This window comes from Wolffia australiana, chromosome 1 (assembly GCF_029677425.1).
Source record: "Wolffia australiana isolate 7733 chromosome 1, ASM2967742v1".
NCBI lineage: Eukaryota > Viridiplantae > Streptophyta > Magnoliopsida > Alismatales > Araceae > Wolffia > Wolffia australiana.
Window position 1 is genome coordinate 26,437,065 of NC_135835.1, and position 14,511 is coordinate 26,451,575.

Below are 14,511 nucleotides of genomic sequence, written 5' to 3' on the forward strand. Positions count from 1 at the left end.
TCAGCATCTCTCTGATGCACCGCCGGTTTCAACGGATCCCGACTATGAAACTTGGATTTCCAAGGATGAGATTGTTCAAGCCTGGATCATCAAGATGGTGTCTCCGATGCTCACAGGTACCGTTGAGTACTTAAACACCGCCAAGGCGATGTGGGACAAGCTACAGCGGTCTTTTGGGGCGCGCGGGAGCATTGGGCATACGATGAACATCTACTTCGATATGCTCAAGCTCCGTGGGACGTCCGGAAATTGGCAAAGCACCTATCTCGCCTTGACAAAGTATGCCAATCTTCTAGCTCAATACCAGCCGATAAGCGCAGATCCTGAGGTCAATGAGAGGTATCGCGAAGAATTTTTCATCACGCTCTACTTAGAGTCCATTGATCCTACTCTATCTAATCAAGTCAAGGGCTCGGTACTTAATGGTGTGACTCCACCTACGCTGGAAGAAACCTTCAACGCCGTTCGACGGATTGCCCCCATCGCCTCATCATCTACAACTACCACGGAGGCCGCTGCTCTTGTGGTCACCGGGTCCGGTCGGGGCACATCGTTCGAACGAGGTCGAGGACGCAACCGAGGCCGAACGAGTTTTCCTCCTTGCGAGCATTGTGGGCGGAACAATCATCACTCCACAAGATGTTACGCCAAGTTTGGCTACCCGGCGGACTACCCGTATCCACTTCCACCGGGAGGGTTCTTCTCAAACTCAGTTGCGAGCTCATCGTCCATGTCCACAAGCACCTCTATTCTGACGCCTCAGGCCACTGCTCACATCGCAGCCATGGCACCCAATTCAGGTACGAGTTCTCCACAATCCACGAATCCTACCTGGATCATAGACTCTGGTGCCTCTGCACATATGTCCGGCACGCAGTCGTTGCTCTCTCGTCTGCAGTCGTTACAATCTCCCGAAAGCGTGACGATAGCCGATGGACGTGCGTGCTCGGTGACAAGCAAAGGGGCAGCCCGGCCAAATGCGAACCTCTTTCTGGAGAATGTTCTCTACGTCCCAAATCTGAGCGTCAATCTCTTGTCAATCAGCGCCATCACCAAAGAGTTGTTTTGCTCAGTTCAGTTCTTTCCTTACCACTGCGTATTTCAGGACTTGCATACGGGACGGAGGATTGGCTTGGGTAGGGACACGGGGCGTGGCATCTATGAGCTGGCAGCGGACACACCATCGGTGGGACTATCATGTTTGCTCTCTGAGAAAAACTCGTCTTTGTTATGGCATCGTCGTTTTGGTCATGCCAACATTTCCAAATTAAGACAAGCCCTTCCGGGCATTTCCATTTCTCATTACCAGTGCGAGTCATGTGAACTTGGCAAACATTTCCGTGCTTCCTATTCACGCCGTTAGGATCCACCGTGCCGACACCCATTTGATCTTATCCACTGTGACGTGTGGGGACCATCTAGGGTACCATCTCTTGGCGGTTTCCGGTACTACATGGTTCTCATTGATGATTTTTCGCGGGCTTCATGGGTGTATATGCTGAAGGACCGGACGGAAGTGATGACACATCTTATCAGTTTTTTGAGTGAAGTCAAAACACAGTGGCAGCGAACCCCTAAGGTCCTACGGACGGATAATGCACTAGAATTCATGAGAGCAGATTTGGCGAATCAGTGTAAGAAGCTGGGTATTCGCCATCAAACGACATGTCCACATACGTCCCAACAAAATGGTGTGGCGGAGCGGAAACATCGGCACATTCTAGATACCACCCGCACACTTCTACTTGAGATGGGCGCTCCAGACTACTTATGGGCCGACGCGGTGCTCACTGCGACGTATCTTATCAACCGAATGCCATCGTCTCCTTTGGGAGGTGAGATCCCTCTACGGCGACTACAGTCTGGTGACGACTTATTTCCTTTGCCACCACGGGTATTCGGGTGCGTTGCGTTCGTTCAAGACACCACTCCAAATCTCTCCAAACTGTCACCCAGAGCACTTAAGGGAGTGTTTGTCGGCTACTCTCGTACCCAAAAAGGGTATCGTATATATCTTCCGGATAGACGGAGGTATATGGTCTCAGCAAATGTCACTTTCCACGAGGACACCAGGTATTATGACTCACCCTCCTCTCCGTCCATGCCTCTGCCGGAGGATAGTTCCACTGGAGTCTCCACACCACTACCTGATCCCATTCTGGCGGATGAGATTACTCGACATGCTGCATTACAATGGGTAGCGCCAGCACCCGCTCACCTTGAGGAGCCTTCTTCATCTACATCATCACCGCTACGACTCGAAGGACATGGGGAACAAGTGCCCCAGGACACAAGTTCCCTCCCACCAGATACGGTTGACCCACTGCCAGTCTACGATGATCTGCATCTTCCGATTGCGACACGGAAAGGTACTCGCTCGTGTACCCGACATCCTATAGCTAATGTGGTTTCCTATGATCGCCTATCACCAGGATATCGTGCATTTGCGACTCAGTTGGCGTTGGAACACATTCCCAAGTCTCATATCGATGCAGCCACCATTCCACACTGGAAGACGGCTATGGACGAGGAATACGGCGCTCTCCTCCGTCGAGACACATGGGCACTAGTTCCGCGCCCCCAAGGAGCTAATATAGTGACCTGCAAATGGGTGTTCACTCCAAAGTATCTCCCTGACGTATCAATCCACCGGTACAAAGCACGACTCGTGGCCAGGGGCTTCTCCCAGAAGTACGGCATCGACTATTCAGAGACCTTCTCCCCCGTGGTACGGCTAGCCTCAGTACGGATTCTTGTGTCCATGGCAGTAAACCAAGGTTGGTCGCTTCACCAACTGGACGTCTCGAATGCGTTCCTCTATGGTGATCTCGAAGAGGAAGTGTATATGGAACAGCCTCCTGGCTATGTGGCATCAGTTGACTCCGGGAAGGTATGTCACCTCAAAAAGGCTATCTATGGACTCAAACAAAGTCCTCTAGCATGGTTCACAAAGTTTAGCACACTGATCGAGAAGCATGGCTTCCGGGAATGCGATTCCGACCCTACGGTGTTCCGTCGATCTACACCCACTGGATGTGTCATCTTGGCAGTATACGTGGATGATATGCTGATCACTGGCAATGATCAATCAGCAATTGAGGACACAAAGACATTCCTTCGCAAGCATCTTGATATCCGCGATTTGGGAACTCCCAAGTATTTCCTTGGCGTGGAGTTTGCATGTAGCCATGGTCAAGTGGTCCTTAATCAGCGGAAGTACGTGCTTGATATTCTTGAGGACATGGAGCTCTTGGACTGCAAGCCGCAAAGATCACCTGTCGAAAGTCGGCCAGAGTTTTGGGATGAGACGTCTCCTCTACTTAGTGATCCCCAGCAATATAGACGATTGATAGGGAAGATGATCTATCTCACTGTGACACGACCGGATATCGCCTTCACCGTCAATCTGCTTAGTCAATTCATGCACAGTCCAAGGGAAGTGCATTGGAGTGGGGCTTTACGACTTTTAGCCTATTTAAAACATGCACCTGGGAAGGGGCTGATATTTCGCCGACATAGTCATCTGCAAGTTGTTGGATACTCTGATGCAAACTTGGCGGGTGACCGGGGAGATCGGAAGTCCACAACGGGGTATTGCATATATGTGGGAGGAAATTTAGTCACATGGTCCAGTCACAAACAGCGAATTCCCTCCTCCTCGAGTTGTGAAGCTGAATATAGAGCTATGCACGAGACATCCTCATGCATGCTATGGGTGAGGAACTTGTTAAACGAACTCGTACACACAATACAGGAGGCCATGCCAATGTACTGTGACAATGAAGCGGCCATCTTCATTTCAACGCACAAAACCTTCTCACTACGTACCATGCACATTGAAACCACATGCCATGTCATCAGATGGCGCATCTTGGCGGGACTGATCTCAACTCCGTATGTAGTCTCATCGGACCAGCTGGCGGACATCTTCACAAAGGGGTTGAGCACTACCTCATATGATACTTTCTGCCTCAAGTTGGGACTCCTTGACATCTATGCCCCAACCAAGAAGGCCGAAGAAAGAACAACCCAATAAGGGTGAATGTGAGAATGTGGCCCACTTGGGCCCATTCCTCTCTCTCCTCTCTCTCCTCTCTCTCTTTCTCTCTCTCTCTCTCTCTCTCTCTCTCTCTCTCTCCCCGATATGTATTCTCTCTCTCTCTCCCCGTAAACCTAATTCGACACTATTCATCTTCTCGGATTCCTCTATCTCCGTCTCCGTCTCCACCTCCGCCTTCACATGAATCATTTATGTTTCATTTCAATCAAGGCCCTAGAACCCAAAATGATGACCAAAAGCTCTCTGTGAATCTGGGGCAATATATATTTGGTCTAACTAGCGGTCTAATCATTGAAAACCTTTAACATCCAGATTTGTATTTGGTTTTTTATCAGCATAAAGGGCTATAACTTTTTAAGCCATGTGTTACATGATAGAATTTTTCCATCTAGTTCAACGATGGTGAGTGCCTCATTACCTATGGATGACAAAGGTTCAAACTGATTATGAGTATTCTTTGTGTATGAGGTACTTCATGTCGTGTTGGGTGATTTTACTTGATTCTTTTTAGGTTTAGTGTTGTGGCTATTGACCCATTTTTATTGATACTAAGCAATGTGTTTAGGTGTTTCTTGATATTTTTGCTATATGGTATGTGTTCCATTCATATCCAAAAAGGAAATTCAATAAAGGCATGTGGTGTTGTTTGTGTGTAATTAGCTTTTTTCCTGTGCGAGTCTTTCCAACGTCCAACCATTTGACAATGTGCACATAAGATGGGGTATCTTTCTACTATGTTTCTTTGTGTTATGATTTTTCTGATATCCATTCAAAATAATAATGTATTCAAGGATTGGGTTAGATAAATCAACTTCTAAAAGCCTCTCCAATAACCTGGTTTTCTAAAATGGCTAACCTCGGAGAATGTAGCAATATATTTACCCAACACATAATATGGATTTAAAGGCCACCATATTAATGAATGGGCCGTAATGCCTTGGAAAGCTATCCAGAGAGGGATAAAGGTCCATTCTTTTTCTGATGAAAATTCCGGACTCCATTGAAATGATTCCTTGTCTAGCTTATACAGATTTTAACTCCATGATTGTTGAAACATTTTTTAGTTGTACATTTTAATAAGATATGCCGCTAGTCCAATGCTATAACCTAAAATCATTTTTTAAAAAATCCATTTTCTATAATGTCATAGTTATCTATCTATCAACCCATCCATCCATCTATCTACTTATATGTGTACATATCTATCTAGAAATCTAGCAAGCTACCTATCTACCAAGCAACCTACTTATGTGTACAGATATCTATCTAGAAATCTAGCTAGCTATCTATCTACTTATATGTATACATAGGTGTAAAGTCAATCACCATATTCCAATGGTGTTGTATGACTGGGTGGTGTTTGATCCACATATCATGAAACAAAAAAGGGGATATGATCAACTAATCATTTTTTTCACATACTGAATTCTATTTGATAGAAGCCTATGGGCATGGGTGTTCATGAAAATGTGGTCTAGTTGCTCGTAAATTTTATGGCATCAAGATGTAGAATCAGCCAGATTGGCTCAGCCCAGACCGAGTCAACCTGGATCGTAAGCACCCAGGGTATGTGGGACATGGTGAAAATAACACATTGGCCACCATTTTTTCAGGAACACGGTTAATCCAGGTCATTTACTTATGATTGGATGGTGAGATTTTTTTTATTTTATAAGTTCATCTTCCCCTTCATGTCTTGCTCAGTGATAAACTTCAAAATGACTAGACCATGTGAAAAATCTATCATGTGCCAGAGTCTGAGTTCGTGTACATTGGAAAGGTAAGATCAGTACACTTATTTCAAGCATGATGTTAATCGATCAACTGTGGAAGGATAAAATTCCTCCTGAATCAGATGTTCTTCCATCTGGAGTTCTTTCTTCTTAGCCACAAATTCAGCACATGGAGGTAGATCCTGCAGGAAACAAGGTTAGCCAGCGATTACTAACTCACATGAGATCAATTTTACATAGTTATTTAGAATAAAAACATATTAGATTATTAGATTAAGTCCCATCATTCCATCCTTTCTCACTTGCGAACTATGAAAGTCCTTAAAGATTTCATTTTAGTGGGATTTTTACGATTGGATCCCATTGATAATGAATTCACCCTTCTTCACATGTAAAAGAATGATTTAAAGCTCAAAATCTCTATCGACAACCTCAGTCTCACTACCGCAAGAATACAGCTTGAAATTTATAAGTTGATTCCAAGATATTAAATTTAATTTATGGGCAGTGACATAATTAGATATAACTATCATCCATCGATTGATTGTGAACTATGTTGGATATCAGTGGTTTCCTTCCCGTGTATGGTGAAGCTTCAATACTATTTTTTTAAAATTTGGGAAAACTCTTAATAAAGATTGATTTAGCTTATTTAATAGATAAGATGTGTGATATCGTATACATCAGTCGATTTCCTAACTCAAAGAGTTCTAAAAAACTGGATTGGAACCTCCAGGTATCAGAAGGTCAATGATATTAAATTCATGGAACTAAGGGAAATCTTTAACCTTAAATAATATAGGTTTGGCAGATAGCTTTTTCAAATGCTTTGAATGGTTTATTCATTTCTTTTATCTTGGATACCATTTATCATAGCAAGCGTCCAAAGGTAATTAATTAAAAGAAATCAACAGTGTCATAATGTCAGATTAACAATGACAAACGACATTAAGAGCCCATGATGGGGTTATTAGAAAACTGGAAAACTCAAGTTCACACTAGCTCCAATAAAAATGCTCCCTTCCAAAATATCCAATTATCATGAGAATCAGAGTCTGGATAACTAAACCTGACAATATCATTATATCAAATATTAATCCAACCATTGAAATTGAGATAAAATGACTAAAGTTGTTTTCTCTAAACGTTAAACATTAGTCTTCCAAAAATTATATTGTTCCTCCATTATCCTCCTCTTATGGGAAAAATGTAAAATGTGTTTAGCTAGACTTTCCCAAAAGATTAAAATTAAGTTTCAGTGTGAGATGTACCAAGGTTAAAACCTCTAGTTTCTCTGTACATAATGAACTGCTGTCTGGTGCTAGATATTGAGATGGGATCTCTCTATCTATCCATCTATCTATCTCTCTCATAATCTCTTCTGATCTCTAGCCTGCCCTCTCACTCAATCTCTTTATTTGTATGTATCATTATCTCCCTCGCTCTCTTAATCTGGCGGCCTCGGAGTCACCCCGGGGACGGATAGTATCCCATCTGGGTCTCCACAGACTACTTAACAAATGGTATAGAGAAAGAATTTTAGATAACATAATTCAGCCCTCCTAGAGTTTTCCTAGCCCTAATAAACTAATAAGACTGATAACAATAGAAGAGTATAAAAAGGATTAAAACATTAAAACATAGAATAGAAAAAGGATAAAGATAGAGAGAGAGAGAGGCTTTATTACCCTCAGTGAGAGGTGGAACGTAGGAGGGGCTGTGTACAAGTAGAAGACTTTCCCCTGGAAAAGAGAGAGAGAGGGAAATTAAATGGAGAGTAATATGATAGAGAGAGAATTTATATGATATGAAAACTTGGGGTATTTCTCTCACCAGTTCAATTTGAGGAAAAATTAGACGGCGGATGGAGCAGGATATCACCATCATTTGGTGTAGAGCACGTCCTCCCATGGGTGGCGGTACAGAGGCTGCTTCAATCTCTTCTGATCGAACGTGTGCCTGTTATTGACATGCCAGTCTAATAAGGTAGAGATAGAGAGGGAAAGAGGAGGGATAGAGACATAGAAAGCAGATGGGTAGAGAGAGAGAGAGAGTTGTACAGAAAGAGAGGATTATATATAGAGAAAAAGGGGGAGAGAAAGATGGAAGATAGAGAGAGACAGAGAGCAAGAGGGATATAGAGAAAGAAGCGGGAGCAGAGAGAAAGAGGGAGGGGATGAAGAGATGTAGATAGAAAAAGGGGAGGAGAAAGGACATGTAGAAAGAATGTGAACGAAAGAGAGAAAGAAGGGGCACAGATATAAATAGAGAGAATGCGAGCGAGAAGAGAGAGACCGAGAGAAGAGAGTATATAAGGAGAGAGTGGGAGAGAGTGAGGAGACTATATATGGAGAGAGAGATATGAATATATATGAAGAAATAGAGAGAAGAGCGAGAAGAGAGTAAATATATGGAGATAGAGAGAGAAGAATATATATATGGAGAAAGAGAGAGAAGAGAGTTTATAAACGGAGAGGGTGAAAGAAAAAAAAGCGAGAAGAGAGTACATGTACGGAGGGAGAGAGAGAGGGAGAGCGAGCAGAGAGTACATATATGGAGAAAGAGAGAGAAGAGAGTATATAAATGGAGAGGGTGAAAGAAAAAAGAGCGAGAAGAGAAGAGAGAGTGTATATGTCCGCATATTAGTAGAGAGAGAGGAGAGCGAGGAACGAGTATATCTATGGAAAGAGAGAGAGAAGAGCGAGAAGAGAGTGTATACGTACACATATAAGTAGAGAGAGAGAGAAGAGCAAGAAGAGAGAGTGTATACGTACACATAAATAGAGAGAGAGAGGAGAGCGAGAGGAGAGAGTGTATATGTACACATAAAAGTAGAGAGAGAGAGAGAGGAGAGCAAAAACGAGTATATATATGGAGCGAGAGAGAGAGAGAGTAGAGCGAGAAGGGAGTGTACAAGTACGCATATAAATAGAGAGAAAGAGTAGAGCGAGAAGAGAGAGTGTACAAGTACACATACAAATAGAGAGAGAGAGGAGAGCGAGAACAGAGTTTATATGTGCACATACAAATAAATAGAGAGGGCGAGAAGAGAGTATATCTATGGCGAGAGAGCGAGAAGAGAGAGAAGAGAGTGTATGTCTACACACATACATATATATATATATTTATATATATATATATATATATATCTATAGAGAGAGAGAGAGAGAGTACCCGATGAGGCCGATGGAGCGGGCGAGGACGAAGAGGCCGTTGAGATAACCAATGTCGACGATGTCGTCGATCTCGGGCTTGGAGAACATGCCGCTGCCCGCGAGGAGGTCCAGGAAGAGCGACCCGATGGCCCCGTCCACGTTCAGCACCAGGTTGTTCGCCTTGCTCAGCGTGTACTTCTCCACCTCCACCGCGTACTCCATGTACTTCACCGACGGGAACTGCGTCCGCGCGTACTTTTGCAGCAGCTCCACTCTCTTGTCCCTGTTATCCCTGCTCTTTATTCTTTTTTTTTTTTTTTTTGAAAATGAGTCAGTGTGTTAATTAAATTAAACTAAGACTAAATAACAGTTGCGGGGTTTGGTCACCTGTGGCCGATTCCCGGGACGCGGATACCCTTCTTCTTCATCCCTTCCACGAATTCGTAAGGGGTCAGTCCCTGCGGGTTTATCCCACCGTTTCAGTCATGTGAAACATATATTCATAGAGCGAGAGAGATAGAGAGAGAGAAAACAGAGAGATAGGAGGCACGTTTATACTAAACGGAGTTAGAGAGAGAGAGATAGTATGGCAGAAGATGGGGAGAGAAAGTGGGGACTTGACTGAAGAGACAGAAGATTGAATGGGAACGGACTTGGAAGAGAGAGACATGAACACATACATACAGAACGAGAGAGAGATGTATGTAAACATGTATACAAAGCGAAAGAGAGAACTATGTAAGAGATGTATGTAAACATATATACAGAGCGAGAGAGATAGAGGGAAGTGCATATATATCTAGAAAGAGAACATGAAGGACGAAGGGAAAGACACTTCAAAGAGAGAGAGAGAGAGAGAACATAAACGACGAATTGAAAAGGTACTTTGAAGAGAGAGAGAGAGAGAGAGAGAGAGAGAATTTTACATTATCATGGGCGTCTTTGAAGTAGCGAGCCGCATCGTCGATGGCTCCGCCAAATCGCGGGCCGATGGTGAGCAGGCCTGTAAACAATAAAAAAATTAATGAAGGCAAAATTAAGCAAAGAATTGAAAGAACGGGTCAGCGAAGGAAACAGAGCTGGCGACCTGACACGAGGCTGGACACCAGGTCCTTCCCCGCACGTGCGGTGACGATGGTGTTATGGGCCCCCGACACGCACGGCCCGTGGTCAGCGCACAGCATGATGCATATCTGTCGGCCAAAAGTCAAAAAGTCAACACCCATCATCGTTGACCATGAAAGTCAAAATCGTTAACCTCGATGAACTGGGTGCAGTATCGGGGGAGGCTCCTCTTGAACCACAGCAGGGATATGACGTCGCCCACGCCGTAGCCCTTCTCCACGATCGTCGACATGGGTATTCCGGCGTAGCTCGGCTCCTCTCCTGATAAGAAATCACCAAAAGTCAAAGTCAACGGAGGGGAGCTTCTCAAATTTTAGATCTTTTTGACTTCGGAGAGGACCTCGGTCGTCGGAGATTGTGGAAATAATGTGGGTGGGGGCTCTGACTTTTCCGCTCTTGATCGCGGTTTTGAGATCCTCCGGGATCTGCGGCGGCGTGATCTCTTTAACGGCTGTGATCTTCCCTGCCTCTGCCTGAAATGGAAAGGGGTCAAAGTCAATTTTTTTAATCTGAGGCGGGGTGGGGGTACGTGGAGGCATACGAGCTTCTGGAATGTCTCTTTGATGGCCTCCTCAAAGGCTTCGTATGAAGTGGGAACGACGGCACCGGCGTCCTTGAGAGCCTGGTTCTTGACCTGGGCGGATTCCAAGTCTCCCCCACTCTTGGCTCCCTGGAAATTGTATATAATTTGTTTAGAAACTTAAATATTCGACATTATGACGTCATGGGGATTGTTGACTTCGTATGGCCTAACCAAAAAGTTTAAAAATTCGAAAATGCAACGTCATGGAGATGGTTGACTTTGACGTGGCAAAACAGGATTTTGCAGAGTTAAATAGCTCAAAAAATTAGAGATTAAGACGTCAGATGGATGGTAGACTTCCGGCATGGTGACACAGAACATAGTAGAGGTAAATAAAATTTAAAACATTACAAATAATGACGTCATGGTGGTCAAACTGAGCTTCATATAAGTAAAGAAAATTCAATACATGGGAAATGATGACGATATCGGGAATGGTTAAGTTATGGTGCGGTCCAATTGGACTAACTTTAGGCAAACATAATTAAATTTTGACAGTCATCGGGAATAATTGACTTACGGCATGGCCAAACTGGACTTCGGACTTGAAAAGGCGGGCACAGGTTCCGCTGACCCAAGCGACGACCGGTTTCTGGACCTTGCCCTCTTTCAGTGCATCAACGAGGGAATACTCGTCTCTCCCGCCGAGCTCGCCGAGCACAACGATCATCTTAATCTGCGAAAACAGAAGTCAAAGTCAATTCCTTGTCTGCTCAATGGCTCATTTATGCAGAATATCATGTTTTAGCACCTGAGGGATGCTGTTGAAACGAAGTACGTGATCAGAGAGTGTAGAACCCGGAAATACGTCTCCTCCGATGGCAATTCCTGAGGATTATTTTGTAATTTCAAGTAAGGAAAGATAAACGAAATTATAATAATAATAATATACATCAGCGTAGACATTTCGATACCTTCATATATTCCATCTGTGACTCGGGCAATGGTGTTGTACATTTCGTTTGACATGCCTCCCTGTAGAGATATTTTAAATAAATAAATATTATACTGGGTATGGAATAATTGCAGCAGTATAGACATTAATAATTATTTATTGGGGAGAAAACCCTACCGATTTGGACACAAAGCCCACAGAACCAGGGCGGTACAGTTTGCAGTAAATGATGTTGTCAATTGTTCCAGCGGTGTCTCCAATTCTGAACGCTCCAGCTTGGATTCCACCAACGGTAGCAGGGCCAAGCACAACCTGGGAAATATGCCAGAGAATAAAATTCAATGCATGTCCAAGAAATATGAAATATGGAAAAATTAAGAAGAAATTATAAAATGCCTTGTTATTGGCCCGCCCATATGCGATCAACTTTTTGGTGTCTAATTCTGGTACGCCTTCAGCAATTATGGCCACAACTCTGATGGTTGCCTGCTGAAGTGCTGCCATGGAGGACGCTGCTGCACTGTTTAACAACAGGGACATGTCGGTAAGAACAGCCGCAAGATTCAGAGTAGGTATCAGATATTGATCAGATCTCAATCCAGCTGATCCGATCAGTCGGGGATGATTGATTAATTGATACTCTTTTAATCGGATTCGATCCAGTCCGATCCCTGGCTCCTATTCAAATTAAGGGTCGACAATTGATCAGACTTTTAATCCATCAGTCCTATCTTGATCTGGCCTGATCGAATTATCTGATCATAATCAGGGCTAATCAATTGAATATTCTGTTCTGACCCATCCAACTACTGGTACTTCATATTTTGGATTTTCATGAAATGGTGAAGCAAGATTTAGTAGAATGACCTTCTGAATGAGGCGAAGTTAATGAAAACGTCAGCCGTCGGATGAGCCTTGCATGCTGCTTCGATGCTACACAGAAGACAATGGGAACCATAAGATTTAGGCACACTGATGGTGGGTTTTGTAAGATGAAACTTGCGTTGGGTGGACTGGGATGGCGATTTCCTCCTGCCCAAAGAAGAGTTTCTGAAACCCCTCCGAACCTGGTAAATCAAGAATCACATCGAAAAAATGTCATTTTGACTTCATATTTAAGCATGAAACTTTAGAGATTCATCACCTGGGTTGATGATTCCAGCAACCGAAGGCGTCTCTCTTCCTAAGAAAGAAGCCCAAAAAATGCTCAGAATTTGATGAATAAGCAACTTCCTAAGAAATAAGGCCCACGAGGAAAGGAGGCCCAGGAATGGAAAGTTTGATGAATAAGTACCGCAGAGAAAGTCGAAGTCGAGCATCCGTTGGATAGGAAGTTGCTTGTAATTGTAGAACAGAGCCTGCGTCTGCTTCGAAAATATCTGCCCGGTAGCCATGGAAGCTCAAATCCTGCAAGTTGGGTAAACGCAGAATAGAATCAAAAGCTCAGAATTTGATAGTGGCAAACATTAGCTTCCACAAATCTATTATTAACATTTTAAGTCACCAGAAACTGAAACGTAACCGTTGCTGAACAGGAAGTAAGCCGGATGGGCAGTCTTTGTGCGCATCAACAATGAAAAATGAGAAGTGGATCTAGTAATAAGCAAATATTGCATCAAGATGGGCAAAATTTCTTTATCCCAATTGGTGTTCCATAAACTAATTCTTCCTATATAACTCTTGAAATGTGAGCTAATCTGGCAATAACATGTCCAGGAATGCACTCTTACGATAAAATGTAAACCTATAAAACCGAAGAAATTCAAAGAAGTCAAATTCAGAGGTCCAAGAGGCAACTTTTCCTTTTTCGACAGTGGATCCAGTGCATCAAAATGAAAGCTAATTACAGAATCTTCAAAGGAAGATGCCGATTCCCCTGGCAACTGTACTCTATCACCACAATCCAGAACAGCTCCGCATTCTTTATCTAATCCACTGATTTCTTTCTTTTGACCGTGCGGAAAATGTGGTTACCAACTCTAAATTCTTAAATTTCCCCGGAAGAAAAGCATCAAAACAAAAAATAGACTCAGATATCGAGAAAAGAATCAGAAATTGATAAATAAAAACTGGGAAATCCGGTCATGTTATGATTCTAAACCAGGACCCTATGAAATCTCACACTAAGAAGAATGCCCACAATGGGTGAAGTACCAGTAAAACCTCTTCTAAGACGCCAAACAACATCAAACGACGAGAAACTAGCACAACACCGATCAAACTATCCCACTGTATCTAGACTAAATTCACGGCCAGATGCCGTTCATCAAAATAAACATTCACTTCTTCCAGCCGAGGCAAATAACCTCACCACACTAGCACGATTCACACCAAGAAGTTCATCATTACAAGATCACTCGTTCATCACAACAGCCGGCATCTCAAAGCAACCGCCAACAGTTCAAGAACGATCAGATCAAAACAATTAAAATCCGGACACAGTAAAACATCGAGAACAATCTCAGACGCCATGATGCGACATAAATTCTCACTTCTTCAAAATAAAAACAATTCACTGCAACGAGTCCATCAATTCAAGATCACGCGTTCAGACACAACAGCTGACATCACAAAAACGGCCTCAAACAATCCAAGTGCAACAAAAATCGACAAAAAGGTACACATTGCAAGAGCGAACTACAGAAAAAGCGATCAAATAGTGGAAAATGGACGAAGAGAAAGCGCATCCGATTCTTACCAAACTCTGCGAGCAGCAGATCTGCGTTGAAGGGAGACTGCGCGATCAAGCAAGGCAGCGAAAGGACGGGTTCTCATCGAGTATTTAAATAGGGCGCGGTTAGCTCACCCCCCCCAGGCCACGAACCTACCACCCCTTCAGCTTGCACAGCTACCCCCAATCAGCTCTAGAGAGAGAGATACATAGCTAGGAGATAGACATAATGAGATAGCTAGCTAGAGAGATAGATCGAAAGAAAGATAGATAGATAGCTAGGAGATCA

The 14,511-nt window shown here is 43.5% G+C and overlaps 1 protein-coding gene across 3 annotated transcripts; it reads right to left on the reverse strand.

The window, feature by feature from the left end:
- Positions 1-5,769: 5,769 nt before the first annotated feature.
- On the reverse strand, positions 5,770-14,401 carry LOC144712786 (ATP-citrate synthase beta chain protein 1). Of its 3 annotated transcripts, none has more exons than XM_078587121.1 (20): positions 14,250-14,401; positions 12,846-12,958; positions 12,696-12,734; positions 12,555-12,618; positions 12,419-12,484; positions 11,948-12,071; positions 11,729-11,863; positions 11,571-11,631; positions 11,408-11,484; positions 11,177-11,332; positions 10,615-10,743; positions 10,414-10,546; positions 10,207-10,334; positions 10,036-10,141; positions 9,875-9,951; positions 9,336-9,406; positions 8,968-9,252; positions 7,627-7,752; positions 7,482-7,535; positions 5,770-5,975 (listed from the first exon to the last, which is right to left on the reverse strand). In XM_078587121.1, exons 2-18 carry the CDS (start codon positions 12,943-12,945, stop codon positions 7,677-7,679), a joined length of 1,827 nt encoding a protein of 608 aa, XP_078443247.1. In that variant the 5' UTR covers positions 12,946-12,958; positions 14,250-14,401; the 3' UTR covers positions 5,770-5,975; positions 7,482-7,535; positions 7,627-7,676. The 3 variants fall into 3 exon arrangements, with proteins under 3 accessions (XP_078443247.1, XP_078443239.1, XP_078443230.1); XM_078587113.1 differs by lacking the exon at positions 5,770-5,975 and adding an exon at positions 6,660-6,862; XM_078587104.1 differs by lacking the exon at positions 5,770-5,975 and having other exon boundaries at positions 7,320-7,535.
- Positions 14,402-14,511: the final 110 nt, after the last annotated feature.

Excerpts from the sequence above, each read along its gene's own strand:
- LOC144712786 (XM_078587121.1), bottom strand. The coding sequence starts at position 12,945 with ATGGCTACCGGGCAGATATTTTCGAAGCAGACGCAGGCTCTGTTCTAC. Across the intron at positions 11,632-11,728 it reads TGGGCTTTGTGTCCAAATCG|GGAGGCATGTCAAACGAAAT; the intron begins GTAGGGTTTTCT and ends ATATCTCTACAG. Across the intron at positions 7,753-8,967 it reads CGCTCCATCGGCCTCATCGG|GCACACGTTCGATCAGAAGA; the intron begins GTACTCTCTCTC and ends TGTCAATAACAG.